This window comes from Pteropus alecto, unplaced genomic scaffold, assembly GCF_000325575.1.
Source record: "Pteropus alecto unplaced genomic scaffold, ASM32557v1 scaffold146, whole genome shotgun sequence".
NCBI classification, from domain to species: Eukaryota; Metazoa; Chordata; class Mammalia; order Chiroptera; family Pteropodidae; genus Pteropus; species Pteropus alecto.
In genome coordinates this window covers 22,871,521-22,894,112 of record NW_006442107.1, presented here as the reverse complement: position 1 = coordinate 22,894,112, position 22,592 = coordinate 22,871,521, and the positions used below count along the sequence as shown (strand labels likewise).

Below are 22,592 nucleotides of genomic sequence, written 5' to 3'. Positions count from 1 at the left end.
CAAGTTCTCCATGATTGCATAGAGACAGAAATTTCAAAGGCTGGGCTACTTCCCCCTGTCGCCTGGGCAGCTCAGCTATAAAGAAACTACTTTGATGACAGTATGGCTTTCTGAGTTCTGACCTTAAAGGGTGAGGGACTGAGAGAAAGGACATCTGTTCCTCCTGGAGCCCCAGCCAGAAGGGATCACTGCAGGCCCCACTGGCAGGTTCTCAAGGCTAGCTGGCTGGCTGGCTGGCTGTCCTAGGCAACCAACGAGACCACAGTTTTCGCTGCAGTGGTGACATGAGCCTATCTCTTGAGTAGTGTGTGAACAAACTCTGCTGTTTCTGGCACAGCTCCTTTCTTATATTCTGCATTTCACTTTGTTGTGCATAATGGCAGGGTGAGACTTATTTTAAAGGAATTAATTGAATGAGGAACTTAACCCATAAGTTTGATTCTGGGTTTGTTTGTTTTTCATAAAAAACATTATAAGGACTATATAACGCCCACTGCAGAAGTGAGAGATGTCCTGGAGTTGACATAGCATTTTAGCCCTTCCCAAGTTATGGACTAGGGACTTAATATTTCAACTCTATACATCTCTTACATTGCTATTTCTTCACATATATCTCCCTGGAAAAACTTATGTAGAATGGGATAGGAAAGTGTCTACTAGCCATTGGCTGCTCAACACCAATGGGCTAGATATTATATGACTTAGCAAAGCAGTCAAGGGTGCAGTGTAAACTCTGGAGACCAAAGCATGAAGGACATGGTTTTATTATCAGTTTAATGGGTAGATTATTTTTTAGACATCTGAAAAGCTCCTAAAATTCTAACAGGTTCTTTAAATTCAATTTTAAAATTCAGAGTAATTTAAACACTTTCCTACTCAGAATGTAGGATCCAGACTGCCATACAAACAACCTCAACCTCTCAGAAGAGTATTACACACTATTTTAAAATATAGCAATGGACTTGTAATTTTATTGCTGTTAGTCTGTAATTATTTTTAACAATCTTACATTTAATTATTAAAATCTACAGTTCCCGGATATGTAATGAAAAACTTGATACCAAATATATTTTGTTCCCGCTTGAAAATGCAGACACACCATTTTTACCTCCAATACGATGAAGTTTGGTATTGCATTCTCTAGATATTGTATATAACTAATCAGTATTGTGTATATTTCAATAATAGGAAAAGTAACAACGTACATTATGAAGGTCAAGTTTCAGGAAGAAACATTAGCTAGAATACTTTTATCACTGAGAGCTTCAGTCAGCTGGAAAATTAAATATTTATGCCAGGCAATTCTACCTTGTGACCCAGCTAAAAGCAAAGTTTAAATTTATCCATGCAAATTAATAGCAACCAATGATGAAACTGAAGAAACTCTTAATTGCAACTGCTCATCAGCTGATAAACTGAGAAGACAAAAAAAAAAAAAGAGAAGGCTGCTTCATTACTTGAGCACTATATAAACAACCTGAAGGCAAGAACAAATTTGATCTCAACAGAAATGGGAAATATTTCATGTATGTAAAGTCAAGCACCATAATGTCCAAATGTGTGAATATTTAAGACCTGGGTTGGAGACAGAAACTCAACTTAGGGCTTAGGCTAGGTCTGTCCACTCTGCAGCCAGCCTGCAGACAGAGTCCTCACCCAGGGGTGTGAGCCAAGCACTAAGTGGGCTTCCGGGCTCTTCACTGATGGTGGAGCACCGGCAGCCATCTTGGCTCTGTTCTTGGATATGCCTTCTGGAGGATGAAGCAGGCAATGAATCCTTTCTCCACAGCATCTCTATCTCCCACAGCTCCAAGGAAGTAAAGTTGCCCTTCTTACATCTAAGGGCCTTGGAGGGTCAACAGTCTTTCTCATCTTCTGTTGCTCAGTCCACTCCCTCCCCACAGGATGCCTACTGTAAACTAGTTTATCTTGCTTCAGAGGTTCTTGCCAGCCCAGAGGGAACACAACGGGGGTATGAGTGGAAGACACGCACCCACAAATAAAAGAACTATGGAGCAGGAAAAGGGTGTTTTATTTGTGTGTGAACGGAACTATGCTATCGGCACCTTGGTGCAACCAGTGGCAAAAAGAGGGAGGAAAGACAAGAAAAGCTATGAGCAAAAAGATATTCCTTTCTTAATCTTTCTGTCTAGGAGGCAGGGGCAGTCCACTTGCTGGAGGAATCTAACAAAAGGCTGGCCATCCACTATCTGGGAATGTGGAAGCGCAACCGAAGCACTGGCTGGAAGCTGGGCATCTTCACAATGTATTCATTCAAGGGACATAAAGACCATCTGGCAGATTCCTGGGTAGAGATGCTTTAAGGGAATCAATGTCCAGATGCTCAGCCTCCATACATGCCCTTACCTAAGAGCTTGTTGGGTGCAAGAATGCACCTGCACTGGAGATGTCACGCTGTTCCTCTTTTCTCCCTTCTCCTTTTACAATCATCCTTCTGCTACTTAAAAAAAGAAAAAAAGACGTACCTTGTACCATCCTGAGTCATAGTATAATATTCTTAAATGTAAAAACCTTTAGGGTACCAAACAAAGGTAGGTTTAGAAAAACAGTGCTGGCATCAGTGGAGCCTCTTTTAATCAAGCCATTATTAATCTGTATGAGAGCTCCATAACCTCCACTCTTCCAGTTAAGGGAAAGACTTGACATTATAAACAGGGTCTTCCAGCCACTTCTCCCACATCTGGATACTCTGATTTCAAGTCATCGTGGAGTGAGGCGGTAGAGATGCTAGATTTTGTTTAACTACCTTTGCTGCTTCTGTCCTCCACCTCTCGAGCAGTATTTATAATGTACCAAAACTGGCAAAGCTCCAAATCTTATCTAGATCTTTATGATCTTACATTTAGAATTCAGGAATGGGGAAGCTGTCAGTGACATACGCTAATATGTTTATCTGAATCCGTGAATCCAAAAATACCATCACATTCCCGACGGTCAGTTGGCCTGGGACATGTCTGGGTGCAGTCTGGCCCTCTGCTTATGTGGCAGGCATTCTACATCGAGTGAATGAGCTAAACCTGAATTTTGAGGGAAAAAATTTTAAAGCTCCATGACAAGGTAAAAGCATTTCATCAAAAAACATTATATTGGCAAAGATGTGTTTCCATGGAAAAATATTCCAATTTTCTTAACACTGTAAGGTATACCTGAGTGAGAGCAAACAGTTAATGAACCCAGAGTTAAGAGCCCTGATAAAGTTTCTGCAGTTCATTTCCTAGAGACCAAGATACCTGTAACTTCAACGAAAGGTAACAAGACTTTTTGCAAGTTAGAGTTTTCCAAATTTTCGTTTTCAATAACAATGAAGAAAGTTCTCATTGAGTTGTCAGCTTATGGATCCTTGTAAAAAATTATTTTTGATAATACATTATCTGATTTTTAGAATATAGTTGGGAAAAGGTCAAAGAACTGAATGATTTTGCTAGATAAAAACACAGAACTCCTACTTGCATCTGTCTATTAATATGAGCAAGATTTCTCAATCCTTGATGCTATTAAAAAATAAGAACATAACTGTTACTGAAAATCTTGTCTCATTCTAGTAATAGGTGATATTCATTCTCAGATATCTAAACTCCACTGGAAAAAAATCAATATTACAAATAACATTTCAATTGTTTCATAAATTTTGTAATGTTTGTTATTTGATTACTCATATACTAATATTTGTAAGAATAACTTGATGCAAAAAATGTTTTAATACTAAAGTCTTATGGTCATAGGCTATAACTTTGGGTGGTGAACACACAATGCAATATATATACGACATGCTGTTGAATTGTACACTTGAAAGTTATTGGGATTTTGTTGATTAATGTTACCCTAATAATTTTTAATAAAAAAGTATAATAGGGTAATCCATAAAAGACCTTCAAAGATAAAAAAATTAAGGTAGGATAATATTCTATAGGAAATATGGAATGGAAATATATGTTAAAGGAGCAAATGGAACTATAAACTTTTCAACTCGTAAAGAACAGCTTGCTCTTGTATTCAAATTCCTATGGTATTTGGTTCCACTGGAAACCTTTAAAAGATATAACATTTTCATTTTAAAAAGTCAGTATTTATATCAGACCTCTTCATCTCTTATAATAATTCACTGCTAAGATTCTATGACACTAAGATATTTAGCAGAAACAGGGTTGGCATCTGCATGGCCCTGGGCACACGTGCCTACTCAAATTTTGCACTTAGGTGCCTTGCTTGTCTCACCCTGGTGCTGGCCCTGGTTTCCAAAGTCACAAAGACCCAACCTCTGGTTGAGACCTGCTGAGACATCCCAAAGGGATGGGACTAATGTGGAGAAAGAAAACGGGAAATATAGGTCGACAAGATTATGAGATTAGAGTCCTTCAACAAAAAGCAACAGGAGTAAGGAAATAAGAAACAAAGGTTTCAAACCACTAATCAGTATCAGTATTAATTCTGAGCTGGGAATCAGTTTGGTAAAAGCTTCAAACATAGAGATTAGGGTTGAATTCCGGTTACATAAAGTATTCATTTCTTGTAATATAATCCAAGATCTGGTAACATAATTCTGCCCCAAACAGCCTGGGAGAAAAAAGGAAGGCTGTCATTAGTTTTGGAAGTCTAAGTCTCCATATTCTTTTTAGAAAAAGGCAAAGCAAATGTGCATGTATGTGGAAGTAGAGGATGGAGGCCAAGTGAACCTGGCTGGAGAAGGTGCTGCACAGCACTGAGGTCCAGGATGACAAATGCCTGGAGAAGATACTCTAACTTTCCTTCCTGATAGAAGATAAAATTATACTTAGATCATACCTGGCAGATAAGCACCAATCATGAGTTATTAAAAGTCATGTATTTTGAATAACGATATTACACCATCAAACTACTCATCTATATCAAACTACAGATTGATATCAAACTATATAAAGCAGAGGCATCAATTATAAAAAAAAGTTGGGACCGGGCCCCAGTTCAGTGTAGAATTGTGTGATTTTTCACCTGCAGAATGCACACACTTTCCACTCTGATCTGGCATGCTCCTCATGCTGACAGAGACGTCGTGAAAAGCTACGGTTCAATATTCAATTCCCTCTATTACTTTTAAGACATCTTACAAAATTAAGAAGCTAGGAATGTGAAGCTAAAGGAATTGCTAGCTGAAAGGCACACACCACTTCTGTAACTACGATTTACCCACATGGAAAAGGACCCAAAGTGAAGCGTTTGCACCACTAACTCTAATAGAAAGGGCAATGGGTGTGGGGGTGGGGGGGAGGAGATGGGTAAAAACGCCTTCACCTTGAATTTAAATACAATTAAAACTATAGATACTATTATTTTTTTAAGTTCTGACCTATTTTCTTTGGGGGGAAGGAGGCAGATATTGGAGGGGTTGATACCAAAAATTACTTGTAAAACTTACTCTAATTTGCATTTGCTTTCAAGATAGTAGGAGAAAGACTCAAGCAAGTACTTTCCACAGTGGCCAAAAAAGACTAAACCACATCTGAAGTTTTCTCACAAACTTTGTTGACAAATTAGCCCTAGACCGCTGTGGTACCAATTCTACGGTAACTGTGGGTTTCATTCATTAGCAGGTTGTGAAACCAAAGTTGAAATCGCCATTAATTTAACGTAACAGAAAATATTTGTTGTAACGATGAGTATTCTTTTGCGAAACTGGTTTTAATTCATGCACACATACAAATTTGCATCCTAGATCACCACAGTGAGTATGTTTAGTAAAAGTTTGAACAATACTGACTCTGTAGAATATATTAATTTTTTGTCCTGAAAATTTCAGTTCCAAAGAGACTAAAATGTATAACATTTTATTTAACACATATACATTTAATTTGTCCTGATGAATCTTAATAGAAATAGAATGAGAGCCCCACGTCTTCGAATTCTCAGTTATGATTAGCTATTAATAATGACACTGAGCATTCTGCTAAACCAGAGACTATCTTATACATTTTACATAAATTATCTTATTAATCTCTCAATATACCTGTAAGGTACAAATTATTCTCCTAATTTACACAGGAAGAAATGCTACTCATGGACAGACAGCAGAGTCTTATGGACAGGAAGTGGCAGGACTGGGATAAATCCCACATCATCCAGCTACAGAGCTTAGTTGAATTATTCTCCATACAGAAGGATCAGAAAATATTTGTTTAAAATGAATGTTTCTGGGATTAGCGCTTTGGAAATTATATTTAGGTAAGTCTCAGATGACATTACCCCAAGCAGAGAACAGGGATATTAGAAAAATGCCAAAGTGGGCACATCACCAGTTGAAAGGATTTCAAGCATCAGAGTGAAAATGTATAGAAAGTGCCTATACTTATCAGTGCAGTAAAGCTCCTGGAGTGCCCCCAGGTTGCACGCTAGATTGCAAAATTTACAAAGGTAACGAGCATCTAGGCAGATTCTTTAGCAGCTCAAGACTGACATGTTTTTAAATTTTCATCATTCTAGTGGGTCAAAGGTCATGCTAGAAGAATTAAGACGACTTTATTCAGAATTCTAGCCTGACACCAAGGCGGAGATGTGGACGACTATTTTCAAGGGAATCCAAGTATTTATATAATAAATTTTGCCATCTGCTGCCCGCCCTCCATCCCCAAAATCAGATCCACTTGCACGGCTAACTAAGTGGAGACATATTCCAAATATCTCATATCCACAGTTACAAATTCATAGAGCAAAAACCTGCTCTATGCACAGAAATCTAAGTGAAATTAAATTCTACACTTTGGGGAGTCTGTTCTTTCTGAGAGAATTTCTGGGTAATTCTATGGGAAAATACAAATGTGGTGTGACAAGAGGAAAAGAACATTTTAGTTTTCTATTTCCTTACAATGAAAAGTCACATTAAAGCCATATTAAATTGCATAAAGAGTGGTTCGAATTCTATCAGGAAAACCTAGTAAGATTTTTCCCAATTTCTGATTCTCAAAGTTTCTATAAATACTTATGCCAACATTAAGGTTCCCTTCCAAAGGATATATGATGAAACACATATCTGCTTAATGTTATATTATAGAATTATATTACAGAATTAATAGTTAATTTACCATTCCGATACATTTTCTCAGGATGCTCCAGATACTGAAGTCATTTCTGGAAAACATAGGGGAGGGTAAGCTTGTTCTGAAAATAAAAGAAAAATAAAAAAGAAAGATGTAATTTTAATGCCGTTGACATTGGGAAGAAAAAGTTATTGTCATTAATATGAGAGCATATTATGCATATACCCTAAAAACATGTGTCAAAGACGAGGTACAGCAGGGTCAACCTGGGGATGTAATCCTCTTCACTACACTTCCGGCTTCTGAAAAGTTTCGCAGCACACCAACTGGCCCTATGTTCTCAGCAGGATTCTCATTTGAATTCTCCCAGGTCTGCCGGGTTGGTGTCTAGCTGTTTGGACCACCTTGGAAGGATGCTGTCATTTCATGTGCTGGCATGTCTGACCCCGTTGTTTGGGTCAAGACACATCTGTCATGTTCTGATACTTAATAAATTATTTTACTCTAGTTGCTAAATAATGTAAACAAAATGCCATCCCAGAGCTTAGTTTAAGGTATTTTAAGAAATTAAATAGGAAAATGAAAAACTATAAAAGCCAAAGTAAAATTTAGGTGCTGCATCACATACATTAGGACTTTCCCAAAGACAATGAGACTGAACAAAATGTAGTGACTCTGGATAAACTGGAAAGCCCCTTACAAATTAGCCTCTACAGCAGAGGCATTCTCGAAACCTCTGCGCGGTTTTGGGAGTAGGCAGAAGAAGGGTAGCTGTCAGAGGCAGAGAGGGTCTGTGGCGTGAATGAGCAGCACATCTGAGCTCAGGCATCCTGAGGCCAGGTGTGGCCTGCAGGAAGCCAATCCTCTTTCAAGGACCACAAAAGCAGTGTGACCAGGGGGAAGTGTAAGAGGTCCCCAGGTCAATTTTCTAAAGCTGTTATAATAACGCATTCTCTTCTGTTACCTTAGGTTATGGCAAGGGATGCTGGTTTTCTAGCTACCATTTGAAATATACCCACGAAACTAAAGTAATAAAGAAAATATTAAACAAAAAATTTATCTTCTAAAGAACTTCTATAAACTAAATTAATTAATTTGAGTTATAGAAGTTAATAAAGTTTTAAGATTTTAAATAAGTAATATTTTAAAATCATCTATGGTAAAATTCTTCCGATTGCTTTTTCTAAGAACACGCATTGCTCATTTGGCAGATCTGTCATCTAACCAATCTGCTGGTTAAGTGGCCACAGATGGTATTTAAATCACATTCTGCCCAATCCAAGACTATCAATCTCTGTGACACGAACAATGGAACCCGGGGATAGAATCTCTGCTGTTATCTAACATTTGCATGTATGATATGGTTTTAGAAACATATATAAACTAAATTTTTCATCTCCTGTGTATGAAAAAGTCAGTCACAAGTGTAACATATACCTAGGAAGTTATGAGCTTGAATAAGCTTTGTGAAGACTGAACGAGGAGCTGTAATTCTCCCCAACGAATGCTTACATCAAATATATATGTTACTATTCTGATTAAAGGCAAGAACAGCAGAAGGGCAAGAAAAGCAAGAAATATTTTGGAAGCAAGAAAGAGGAGACATCCAAGCTTTATTTTTATTCTCAATTTAGAAATCGTCACAGGACTGCCAGCCAAGAATCCCACCCAGGAATATCCAATACTCATTTTTATGCACATAACTCTTTGTGGTGTTTTATGAAAATGTGGTAATCATTCAGGTATGAGGAGGCCAAGTTATCTGCAACATTAATTATCTATTCTAAACACAATCAGAAGGCAGAGGTGAAAGGGATTGTGGAAGGTAAAGAAACATGGCAAAGCCCACACTATTTTCTTGTGACACACAGAGCCAAACTCAAACCCTCCTTCAAACCACATGGTGTGGAATAAACTGATCAGAAGCAGCAAGACAAATGATGGCCTAGAGGACAAGTACACAATGCAGAAATCGAGACACAGTAAATGACCGAGGGTTGTTGACTGCAATCTAAGTCAACAGCAGGATGAGGCTGCCAAAGAGGTAGGTGCAACCTCAGACTGCCCAAAGAAGAGCAGCCAGAACATTCCCACGAGTAGCTCTGCAGCAGTTAGAGCAGAGCTAGGATCAGATCCACAGGCCACTGTAAAAAGGAACCCTAACTCCCCGACTCAGGAGGACTTATCAGAGGTAAGGCAAAGTCTGGAAAGCAACTCAAGCAATGGCTGAAGGAAATGTGTAGTCAGAAGAAACAAAAGCAAGTACAGGTCTGGGGAACAGTGGGCATGAGAGAGGTCTTGCGGTAATAGAGGACGGGGAGGGGATATATGAGTGATAACATTCCCGTAACCCCGCTCCCCATCCCCAGCAGCCACATTCCCCACACGCCTGCGCCTGCTTCATTTTCCTCCACAGCACTAATCGATATGTGACCTGCCGTAGGGTCTCCTGACCACCTGCTGATCATGCACCCCAAACGGTACCCAAACTCCCTGAGAACTCATGTTTCATGCACTGCTGTGTCCCTGTTGCTTAGAACAGTGCCTAACACAAAGAAAGAGTTTAAGTATTTGTTGAATAAACTTTGGAATTTATAAGGCCTCTGAGTACACATTATCTCTTTCGTAAAGAATTTGGTTTAATCTGTGCTACTCAAGGGATTAGAATTGGACCATTGATGGAAGTTAAAGGACAGCTAACACAGAGCCCTGTCTTATAATTAATTCCAAAAATGGGAGGAAAAAGATTCTTAATAAGGAAGGGTTTCAAACAGAGACAGGAGGATCGCTTTCAGTCACCATCCAGAAAGGCACTCCTGCACTGGGTGGGAAGTTGGTCTAGATCAGGAAGGGCCAGGGATCTTGCTAAGCATCCTACAGAAAACAAGACAGGCCTCCACAACAAAGAATTGTGCGGCCCAAGGGTCAGTGCCAAAGCCGAAAAACCTGCCATAAACATACAACGAAGGCTTCACAGATAATCTTAAATTTTATAGTGGCTATATTTTTAAAGAGTAAAAAAAAAGAGGGCGGGCAAAATAAATTTAATTTGAATATTAACATCCAAAATATTAGCATGTTGACATGTAATCAATATAAAATATTAATGAGGTACTTCAGATTTGTTTCTCATACTGTCTTCAAAACCTAGCATGTATTTTACACTTAGAGCACATCTCAATTTAGCTACTACGTTTTCAGCAAAGTGAAATTAATCTTAACAAAACACTAAAGTTACGTTCATTGGAAAAATATCTTATTCTAGCTTATTTTTACAAATTAAACTTAATAATAATTAAAATTAAATAAGACTAAAAATTCAGTTTCTCAGTCACACTAACCATATTTCAAGTGCTCAAAACGCCGCAGGGCTAGTGACTACTATTGGACATAAGGATTTTCGTGATCACTTCTGAAAACAAGATTAGAACTGCTCTAAGATTGTAGGGGAAGAGTAAAAAATTGCTCAAACATAGGAGTCTACAGTCCTTGTGAGACAACCCTGCCTATAATCTAATCATCAAGAAAATGCTAGATATTCTGCAGTATTATTTAAAAGCAGCAAAAGGAATAAATTATTAAAAAATAATTTGTACTGAAAAAGATACATTTCTGCATTTAAAAATTTTACTTCCCATACCAGGGGAAAAAAAAAAAATCTCTACTGATATTGGATAAAGAAGGTGTTACTCCAGGCAGAAATAAGAACAGAGAGCAGCAATCAGAAATTTCAGCCTGAAATCAAAGATAAATTATTCTCTTCCCTTGGAGTTTATCTGAGAGTCATTATCTTGAATTCTATGCTTCCTTTTTTTCTCCACACAGAGAAAAAACACCCTGTACCAGGGACTGAGAGCGATATGTCCTGGTTCTATTTTCAACCATACAGATGACATTATGGCTATCTACATAACAAAAAAGTAACTGGGTTTTTTTTAATGAAAACCCCCATCACGGGTGTTCTTTGTGATACAAATGGCTCCGCTTGTTATCCCACCATTATTCCCTGCCCCCCAGTGTTGTAGACAGACCCCAAACTGAACCAAATTAATTTATGAAGTGTGACTAACAAATGCTGCACCAGAATCCCCTTTATTCTGAAAAAAGTTGTACAAGTTCAGGAGATCTCATCCCCCCAAATCTTTAAGATGTTTTTAGATGGCAGAAATTATACGAAAGGCTCATCCTGACAGAGCCTTGAATCCCCGTGAACTGCAGGTCCTCTCTATCCACCTGCTGGATATCGGGCCCACTGCGTTCCCGCTCCATGGATTACTAGGTTAAACAGAGAACACTGTTTGCTCATGAAAGTCTTTGAAAAAAGAGAAGAAAAAGATTATTAAACAAAGGGAGGCAAATTAAGCTTCGGCTGAAATTAGCTATCTGGGGTTTCATGCTTTTCAGGTTTGCTTCTTAATTTTCATGAAGCCACATGAGCTTTTCTGGGTCTTGTGTACGAGCATGAATGTAATCTACTGAGATACCGTAATACTGGGGTGGGGGATCTTTTCCACAGAGGGTATAAAAGAACCGTGCGATGGGAACCAGGGCCACAGCAGATGTTTCTGCAATCGCTTATTTGCACAACCTGAGCAAACCTCCAAGGCCAGCTACGTGGCTGTACAAGTCACCTTATTTGGCAGCTCTATTTGTACTAAGAAAACTAGTGCCTGAGACAATTACAGTCTTTCAGAAACGAGGTTTCGCTTTAACTGTATATAAGTTTTAAAGAATTTTAAAAATTCTGTTATTTTTATAAAGTACAAACATATTAAACATTCATATTCGTTGGTGATATCATCTGCCCACTGACTTAGCTTCTCAATTTGTAAGAGCTCTTTGTATATTACAAATATTTTATTCACCATCTACATTGCAGATAACTTTTCCAAGTCTAATATTGGCCTTTTGATTCTATTTGTAGTATAACTAGCCAAATCAAACCTATTTACTTGGAAAGACTATACATATTAGGGTCAAAATCTATATGTGAAACTTTAAAAAACGATTATCTTTCGGTATTTCCCCCATGGACAAAATAAAAACAATTCGTTATGCTATTAAGAGTCACTCCAGAAAAACATTAATCTCTTACATCATAAAGTTTTCTAATCTCATTCTTAAATTTTTAGAAATTCAAATTCCATATCAAAACCAAGACAACATACAACAAAAATAATCTCAAGCATTTACCACATGAAAGTAAACATAAGTAAATGGGGAAAAAAGATATAGTTCACTTTTCAAATTATAAAATAATGCATTATATTACAAATGAAACACTCCACAGATAAAGAACTAGAGAGTCATCTATTCTCATCTCCCATACCATTGTAAGAGCCTGGAGTGCTCCCTCCAATATTTCTCTCCCTGCACAGGCATATACAAGCATATATTTTTTAATTAAAATTTTACTCTACAGTTCACACTGTCTAATCACTAAATAATATACTAAGGACATTCAAGTTGATAGATATAAATAAGTACATCCATCTTTTCAATATCTGTATGCATGCAAGTGTATATAGCATATCATATATGCTGGTTTTATTTTTTATGCAGTCTTTCTTCCTGCCTCTTCTTTCTGCTTTCCAACTCACTTCTGCATCTCTGTCACCACTGTGCCATCCTGTAACCCATGTTAAAAAAGTATTTTTCTATACCTTTCCACATTTTCTTAGTCACAAATAGAACATACCCATGCTGGGTCAAAAAGTACCTCTAGTTTACACTTCCATGGATGTTGCCAGATTGCTTTCTGAAAGGTTTTTAACATTTTTACATTTTACCAATAATCTATGAGGACGCTTTTCCCCACAGCCCTACCAGCAGTAACTGTGTCAAGAGGTGTTCTTTTGCAAGTTCCATCATTCTGACTACTAGAAAGTGATATCACATTGCTATTTTGTTTTTCTTTGACAACTAGTGAATTAGAACATCTTTTCCTATGTTTAATAACCATTTGGGTTTATACATCTATAAACTGTCTTTTATATCATTTTATAATCACTAGATTTTTTTCTGTCAATTTGTAAGAATCTGTTGCATATAATAGATATTAATCATTTATGTCTTTTTTACATGTGTATTTTACATTTTTTTATTATTAAATTTAGTGGGGTGACATTTGTTAATAAAATTATACAGGTTTCAAGTATACAATTCAATAATATGTCATATGTATACTGCATTGCGTGTTTACATTCCAAAGGTAAAGTTCCTTCAGTCTTTTATTAATCTTTTATTTAGGATGCAATCAAATTCTTGAAGCGATCAAAATAAATATGTCTATCTCAAGACCCTATCTCTACACAAAAACAGCTAGTTTGTCCTTGCTTGTTCATTGTGGACCACTTGTCACCACAGCTTAAGATTCTTATGCCCTCTGGCCTCTATGCCTGTCACAATGGGGCCTGTGAAGTCACCCAGCTCCCTTTCTTACAAGACAGAGGAGCTCTCTCTCCAACATTTGTCTTACCCGGGCTTCCTGGAATCTTAATAGTCTACATTTTTATTTAGCTTCATTCCAGCTTCTATTTCCTTTAAAAAGACCCTTGATCATTGATACGTATGCTTCAGGGAGGACAGGAAAAGTTGTTTTTTAAAAGCAACATTTTCACAAATGCTGTGACATCACAATATCATCTAGCTAACTTTAAATGAATTCTACCAAGATAAAGTGTTTGAATACTAATAGCTAATATTTATTGTTTACTCCATTTCAGACCCTGTGCTTGTCCATAGTAACAAATGTAATGAGTGGTAGAACTGGGATCCTTGAACTTCAGATCCTGAGCTCCTGGGTTTCAGAGTTCTGATGGCCACTTTGTGTAAACTTGAACAAGCCCCAATTATTCCGAGCCTCAGTGTTTCTACTTAGAGAATGACAATACTATTTTATATGGTCATGGTGAGGTTCCGATGAGACAATGCATATAGAATAGTGTTTTTTCAATCTTTTGGACCTATTCATTGGTAGTTTGTAAACTCAATTTAATGGTTCATATAATCAGTACATTAAAAAATAAAATAAAATACACATAGCAAGGATAGGTATTGCAAATGAAAATTTTGTTCCAGTAATGCTCACACACTCCTATATGTGTGTACCGCATGATCAAATATAAAATATATAGTTTTTTACTATGCAATTTCTGCTCAGTGCCTGGCAGGTAGAAACTCTTGACATAAAGTGGGTATTGATGCTATTACCAATTATTTCAGGGAAAAAACATGTCACTTTTTTGAGTTGTTAAAGATTTGAAATTATACTACTTTCTGGAGGAACACTTTACTAGTTAGTTTCAAAAAACAATTCAGAAAAATGGTTGCTTATGAAACAATATTCATAACTATACAAAGGTTTGCACAGAGAAATCGGTAAGAATTACCTCTATTACTGTAGAGACAAGCAATGAAATGATTCAAGATTTGTGCTGTTTCTCCCTGGTAAGGCATTACCCAGGAGGATGAACAGTTTAGTCAATGGTCTCACTTGTAATCAGACACCAGTAAAACCTGAGGTTATTTCTGGAACTTCGGACCCTGGCCTCAGAACCTCTGATTAGGAGGTGGGGAAATCTTAAACAAAGGTTCTTTAAACAGACTACGGTTAAGGCAGAATGAAGCAACTGGGGAGGAGCTCCCACTGGGTAGAGTCCCTTTCTTTCTTGTTTTTTGTTAGTATTCTTTGTTTTAATGTCATATGATCTGGGTGAAAGTGCCAGAACAATTCTGTCCAAATAACATTTTTCATTTCATTGAAATGATGAAAGGGAATATACTAACAAATCCCAAAATGAATTGTATTGTGCTTTAAACATTCCATAGACATTATTAAAGAGTATTAAAACAAACTTGAGGATACTTCATTTCACCAAATACATCCTTGGGGAAGGCTTTAAGCATGGCTCCTCTACTCAGGCACCTCCTAGGGGAAGGAACGAGCTCAAACTCAAATATGCTGTCACCAACAAGATTTTAAAAGCAACTCCAATGTTTGGATTTAAAACACTGAGGTTGGCAAGTAATTTCACAATTTTTTATTTTCCCTATCATCATCCCCTCTGTTATTTTGGTACACAACTGCCACCCACTAGACTGTACATAATTCTTCCTGAAGTTAGGGATTATTTCTGTTCTCCCCTGCATGCAGCAGGTGCTCCATGTTTTAAAATAAATGGTTTTATCTAATGTCTCTTTAAGTTAAAATGAGCCAAAGAGCGAAAAACAGTGAAAAAAAATGAGAGATGGATATGTAGCAAGTGAGGTATGAAGAACACAAATAATCACATTTTCTGTCTCTAAGTCATTCTTAAGAAAACATTTTCAAAACCATATTTCTTAACACAGATTTTTCACTTGTACTTCATAATTAAACATTTGTTCATGTTATTAAATATTCTGAAGGAACCATAATCTTAAGTAGCAAAATATTCATTGGGATATTTCAAAAATCAAAAACAACCTAATTTTAACCTCTGGTTCAAGATCAAAAGAATGAACTACAAATCTAAGAAAATAATTTCATAGAGAATCAGACTTCAAATACATCTAGAACTGTAATACTGAAATTGGTATGTGTACATGTATTTTATACTTATATGTTTATATATCTATTTGCAGTTATTAGATACTTATCACCATCACCTTTTAACTATCAGGAAGAATTTTTCCCCTCCTCCTCAAATCCATTCTCCCAATTTAAATATAATCCTAATGAACACGGATTGTATTTGAACCTAACCATCTTTAATTTCGATTATATTACTTATGTTTAATAAATACATTGAAACAGTCTTACAAATTAGGAAGGCATTAGAAAGAACTATAAAATGAAATTACATTAAAAATTGAAGATTAGATTTTAAAACGAAGTTACAAGAATTATTACAGTAATAAGTTTTATTTCATCTTCACAAATTTTGTATAATCTTACTTGAAACAACCTTAACATAGTTCATCAGGAATACAGTTCACAAATCTGCTCTTTAAAAAAGATTGAAAAGGAAGTAATGAGAGGAGAAGCCTAGTAATCCCTCTAATGATGGGTAAACATATTCTTATTTAAAAGTCACATAAAAAGGATCAAGTTCCATTTTGAAAATTTACCACTCTTCTCTATCCCTTCTTCCTACTGGTTAGGATAAGGAACCATACAGAATGCAACACTACTATTCACCTTCCACTGATTTATTGAAAACATGCAAGGCTGTTGTTGCAGATTTAGTTAATTTCATATTACCATTAGATTCTAAGCTCTGTGGAACCTGCAGTCAGAACACAGCCGGTCCTCAGTAAATGTTGCTGAGATAAACTATATACCAGCTGGTTTTCTATTTATTATGGATCTAGGTTGAGTAAACAGTCTTAGAATGCATTTATAATACAAAATAGTTTTTTCCACAGTACAACCAAAAAAAGGCTATATGTTTACTTTCAGAAATTAAATATTGTCATTCTTATCAAAAGATACTGATGAAGTTACCTTGAAGAACACATATTATCGGTAATACCAGAGAGATTCAAAGGAAGTGGTTAAACGTTTAGGGTAGGCAAAGATTTCTTAGAGAGGACACAAAAAAGTCCTAACAAAAGAAAACTATGATGAAGTGAACATTACCAAAATTAAAAACTTCTGTTCAAAATAAATAAATAAAATTGGATCTAACTATACTGCATATAAAAACTAAAAAGTAAAGAAACAAAAGCTTCTGTTCAAAGAAGATATTAAAGATGTCTGTTCATAGAAAGGCAAGCTACGATATAAGAGAAAATATATTTGATAAAGAATTGTATCAAGAATATATAAAGAATTCCTACAAATCAATAACACAAAGACATACAACCCAATTTAAGATGGGCAAAACTCTCAGACACGTCACAAAGGAAAATATAATGATGGATAGTAAACAAAATCATTTAGGAAATGTAAATTAAAACCATAACATTATACCATGTCATACCCGTGAAACACCAAATGTTAGTGAGGACATGGAGTAACTGAAATTATCACATATTGCTGAGAAATGGCTTTGGAATACAGTATAATGACATCTTATAAAGCTAAACATACACTCTCTAAAGGACCCCAAAAATCTACTCCTATGTAACAAAGAGAATAAAAACATGTCCATAAAAAGATGTGTATATGAATGCTTAGAGCAGCTTTATTCATTATAACTCTAAACTGGAATCAACCCAAATGTCCATCAACAGGGGTCTAGAGAAACAAATTGTTGCATATTCAAGCAATGACATACCATTCAATAATAATAAATAATAATAATAATAAATAATATACTAATAGTAATAATAAACATTGATATACATAATAAGGATGAATCTCAAAAACATTATGTTGAGTGATTCAAACCAGACTCAAAAAGAATACATACTGTACGATTCCATTTATAATGGAGTTCAAGAACAGACAAGACTTACCTACATTGACAGAAATCAGAACAGTGGCTTTCTCTAGAGGGTGGAGATTGACTGGAAGGCAGTTAGAGGAAACTTTCTGGAGTGATGGAAAGAATCCACATCTTGACGGGGCTGGTAGTTCCATGGGTATGTGCAAGTGCCAAGACTCACCAAGTTGTACATTTAAGATCTATGAATTTCACTGTACATAAAGTTTACTTCGACAAAGAAAAGAAACTATAAAATAATTTGTTGGTATAGATGAGCATTTCTCAAAACTTTTTGGTGTTAAGATCAATTTAATTCTTAAAAATTATTTAGTACCCCTCGATGGGGAGCATGGCATACGGAATGCAGTTAGCATTACTATGTTGGCTAGGTGGAGGGCCACAGGAGGGAGGGAGCAATTGGGGGGATCATTTTATGAACTATATAGATGTCTAACCAATGTACTGTATACTTGAAACTAATTTAATAAGTAAAATTTTAAAAAAATTATTTAGGACCTCAAAGAGTTAGTTTTCTTTTACTGGGGGTAATATGTATCATTACTATATTCAAAAAACTAAAAAAAATTAACTTTTACTTGTAAATTTAATAAAAGTAAAACCAATGTTAACAAATAACCTTTTTTATGAAAACAACAACAACAACAACAACAAAACTATTTTCCAAAACAAAAATAACTTAAGAAGACTGGCATCATTATACATTTTTGCAACTTCTTTAATGTTTGGATTACAGAAGACACCTGGCTTCTCGTATCTACTTCTGCATTGAATCTGTGATATCACATATTATGTAGTCTCTAGAAAACTCCACTGTACACTTATTAGTGAATGATAACAATAAATGCAAATGTCTTAGTAATATAGTGAAAATTATTTTAACCTTGTGGTTCCCCTTGAAGGGTCCTGAGTACCCCCACTGCCATCACCATCAAGGGCCCACAGACTCCACTTTATAGAACCATTAGCATAGACAGCCGGCAAAAGGGCACCCCTCTTTTCTCAGTATATCTCTAGGAAACTTTGGAACAAGTCAATAAAAAACCAAACATTTATTCAACAAATACAGGCTGAATTTCAAGTACTACTATGCTTGGTTTTGAAGACTGCAGAAGGCTAGACCAACAAAATATTCAAGAATGTTTTCAGTTGGGATACTTCTGATCAAAATGTTATTTCATTTCTGAATTCTGCTTTAACTCTTTAAAACTCTGGCACTTCTTCAGCTAAATGGGTTTAAAGGTATTTGGAATCATTAAGACTTTTCATATTATCCTAACATTTAAATCTGAGAGTAAAATAAGTTTCTTTGGTCATGGAACTCAAAGAATTTCAGCTTGATTAAATCTGATTTTATCATTATAAAATTGATGCTCTCTTAAAATTATTATTGTTCTTCAGTTACGCAGTATTAACTAAAATTGTACTTTTATATATGTAGAGATTTAAGATCCTCAAAGCATCTTACATATGAAATATTTTATGTTTAATATATTAACATCAACACAATTAAAATAACAAATTTACCTATACAATTAAATTCCTAAAATCTACCTTTCCCCATTTCTACAGAAGCAAGCTTGGACAGATCTTAAAAAGACACCATATATATCGCTTACAACTCTTTTCTTATATGACTGATATTGTAATGTATCTTCTAGCAACTTCCAGGTTTGAATTCTGGCATACACAAGAATCTCAAGTGCTTTCTGCACACCTACAATGTCACTCTGAAGCCCATTATAAACCAGCACCATAACTTAGGGCAGAGTCAGACATGAAGGTGACGGGGTTATCCAGACAGCTGGGTATTTAACCTGCTCCTAGATATCTTCAACTAAAATGAGCCTAGCGTCTACGGCCATGCCACCCTGAACAAGCCCGATCCCGTCTGATCTTGGAAGTAAGCAGGGTCGGGCCTGGTTAGTACTTGGATGGGAGACCACCTAGGAAGACCAGGTGCTGTAGGCGTAAAAAATAAAAAATAAGGGATTGTAAGATGACAAGATAAGGTCCTTGCAATCTGTGAGGTTAACCAAGGGTTGCCTCGCCTAAAAAAAATAAAAATTAAAAATAAAAAAATAAAATGAGCCTAGAATCTTTGAAGTAGGTCAGTACAAGTCTAAGATAAGATCCCTAAAACTAGTCATATGCTTTTTTAGTTACTATGCATCTTATAAAAATTCAATAACCTATTTTCCTATTTTAAGTTTACTTAACTGTAATGAAAATTTTTATGTAATTATCTGATATTACTACTTGATTTTGCTGTGTATTTTTATAATTTTAGATTTTTTTTATTTTTGATCTTTTAAATTATAAAAAATCTATGATTATCACAATAAATCTGGCTATATGTAGCAATGAGGCTAGTGTTATACTTGTTTTACAAGAGGTTTTACTTGATATTAATAAGTTAAAATTGTATACTCAAAATTTCAAATTCATTTTCTTACTGGTTTTCTAAAATTTAAAATTCATTGTCCAAATTAAGTAACATGGTAAATTCTTACTCCTGTTAGTCTGTCACCATTACTGGATTAACTTAGCCTACAGAACCATCACATTCCCAAGCTAAAACTGATCAGAACATACCTATGAACCAGTCCTTTGGTTTAGAAAGAAGTTGTCTGTCTGGGATCCTGGATTCCCTCACTTTGGTCTGCTTCATGGTGTCCAGCACAGTTGGGAGAAAGGCAGGGCACAGAAAGGCAGACCTTAACCTACGGACAAGGTACACCTTTGCTGACCCATCTAAGAATAAGATTTCACACCATGGGTGCTAGAACAGACAGGAACTGAAATGAAGTGAGGATAGTAGACCACAGTAAGGTCATTTTCACCTCTTAATGACAGAGAGCACTGATGAAATGCATGGTGTGTACAGCACAGATCAGAGCCAACCATCTTCCTCCTGTCTCACACGAAAGCTTACTGAAGCCTCTTGCGGTGTGGACAGCTAAGGAGCAGAGAGGCATCAAGATGGTGAGCTCGAATCTTCCACTAACACTTCCCCACATTCTAGAAAGAATCTGAGGCTGTTTTATTGCTAGTAATTTTGTTGGCAGGGGAGGGGAAAGAAGTCTTTCCCGACTGTAAGAGAGATTTCTTGGACGCTATACTAAGAAATGTCCCATTTTGGAATTTAAATGTGCACCAGCTGCATTAGGAGTCTGGTAGGAGGCAGTGCACGGTATGAGAGACCCCAGAGTAGATCTTAGTGCTTGATCCGTGAATGCGGCTCTGGAGCAAGATTGTGTTTAACAGGTTTTATATTTCCCAGAACACCATAGACAAGGGCTTCAGATCTCCAAAAGAAGAGTCTGGGGACTATGCAAAGAGTAGTTAACAATAAGAGAACACACACAGAAACGGTGACAAACTGAATAAAAGCGGTGTCCTGCAAATACCACTCTGCCTCTTTCTGTGGCTCTGGCCTTTTTAGACTTACTTCTTTTTAAACCACACCTACTTTTTCAGAATAAATATAACCATTTGTTTGTGATCGTCTTTAGCCAGTCCGACTGCCTGATTTAACTTCCTTTTTTAAATGATCTGAGATGTTTTTGACTGCTTACCATTAGAGGGATAGAATTTCTAGGAAGAGTTGAATTTCTGGTTCCTTCCTGCTCTGTGACACATAATACCTCCAGGGGTGTTATCTGACATATATGGTAGTATCCCTTCTGTTTCCTTTCTGACTGTACTAAGTATAGTGAAATATCTGTACTGCAAAGAACAGGTTTCTTCTGCTAGGAAAGATTATATAGTGTCCTAAAACACAATCAGATCCAAACAGTGTGCCTGACCTGAGATATTTTTGTTCTTTCTGATAAGATATGTTATGTTAATCGTATCCTGAAGTAAAGTAGCTGCAAAGCTTGGTTTTCACTAATAATAACTGAATGCAAAATTACTGAGGAGAAATAAGTAATTTCCATGAACACATTACACCTTTGATCATTCCTGCATCCTTTAGAGTATTCTGCTTTGGTAGGAAGTTGGTAGATAATGGAGATTATAGAAAGAGAAAATTATTTCTTCCTCTAGGATTGTTTAAGGAGAACAAATTTTTATCCCTGATCTGTTTAAAACTGGTAGAACTTTCATTGCCAGTAAACCAAATGTGTTCATGTGTTCATTGTAAACCAAATGTGTTCATGTGTTCTTTTGTATGCTCCTGTCGATACAAGTGGAAATTTATAAAGACCCAGAAAACAAGTTCCATGTCCATTTCAATTTGTAATAGTGCCCAGCATTGAGCCAACAGCAGATGGGTGCTTAATAAATCCTTTGGAACTATGATGTTAATTCTCCATAAATGATCACATAAAAGAAAAACATAACTGCATTAATTCAAGGCTGGGACAAACTGCCTTAAATTCAGAATATAAAGTCTTTTGTCTAAGTATGTAAATCTTTGTTACTCTAAACATCTATAAATCTTTATAATTTTAAGAAAAGAACAGAGGCTCTAGGTAAGAAAACCTGGTTTGAATTCAGGTCCCATCACTGATTGGCTGAGTGATCTTGGTCGAGTCAATTAAACTTTCTGTGCTTCAGTTTTTTCATCTGTAAAATTGAGAATATAATCATAGTATCTGCCCTATCTATAACTCAGATATTTTCAGAATCAAAAGCTTTGGAGTTTGTGCAAATACCTTATACATACAAATTTATAACCCAATGTAAATTATAGCCATTAATATTACGTACAATATTGTAAAGAGCTCTGGATCTGAAGTTGACACATATGCTCAGAAGGCAGCGGCTGTAGAAAGCAGACAGACCTAGGTTCTAGCCATCTTGCTACTAGACAGTGCTTTTACAGTATTGCTTATTTTAGAGATGAAGTGGCTGAAGCATGGACAGATCAAATGCTTACTAAAGCATATAGCTATTCTAAGTCACCAGAACCAAACCCAGAAGAGAAAAAGCACATTAAGCTGATGGTTCTCAACTGTCTTATGATCATGGTACACTTTCACCTACTACAATTCTTGACAATATACCTAAGGTACTAAAAGACTCAGAGCATCAGAGCACAAAAGTAAAATACTGTGAAGAATCTATGGTTATAAACTATCTACTTGATTCACTCATGGAAAGAACTGTTAACTGCCCCAACTGTGTT

At 36.2% G+C, this 22,592-nt stretch overlaps 1 protein-coding gene and 1 non-coding gene across 8 annotated transcripts in view; one reads left to right on the top strand and one right to left on the bottom strand.

The window, feature by feature from the left end:
* Window positions 1-22,592, bottom strand: part of OSBPL1A (oxysterol binding protein like 1A) — a 193,577-nt gene that overhangs the window by 26,622 nt on the left and 144,363 nt on the right. For all 7 annotated transcript variants that reach the window (XM_006920023.3, XM_015595746.2, XM_015595744.2 and 4 more), the window contains one exon: window positions 7,074-7,149. In XM_006920023.3, the coding sequence (XP_006920085.1) occupies window positions 7,074-7,149 (76 nt within the window). The remainder of the gene's footprint in view (window positions 1-7,073; window positions 7,150-22,592) is intronic.
* Window positions 19,312-19,429, top strand: LOC112469414. The gene has a single exon (XR_003042617.1). It is a non-coding gene; the product is annotated as a 5S ribosomal RNA (ribosomal RNA).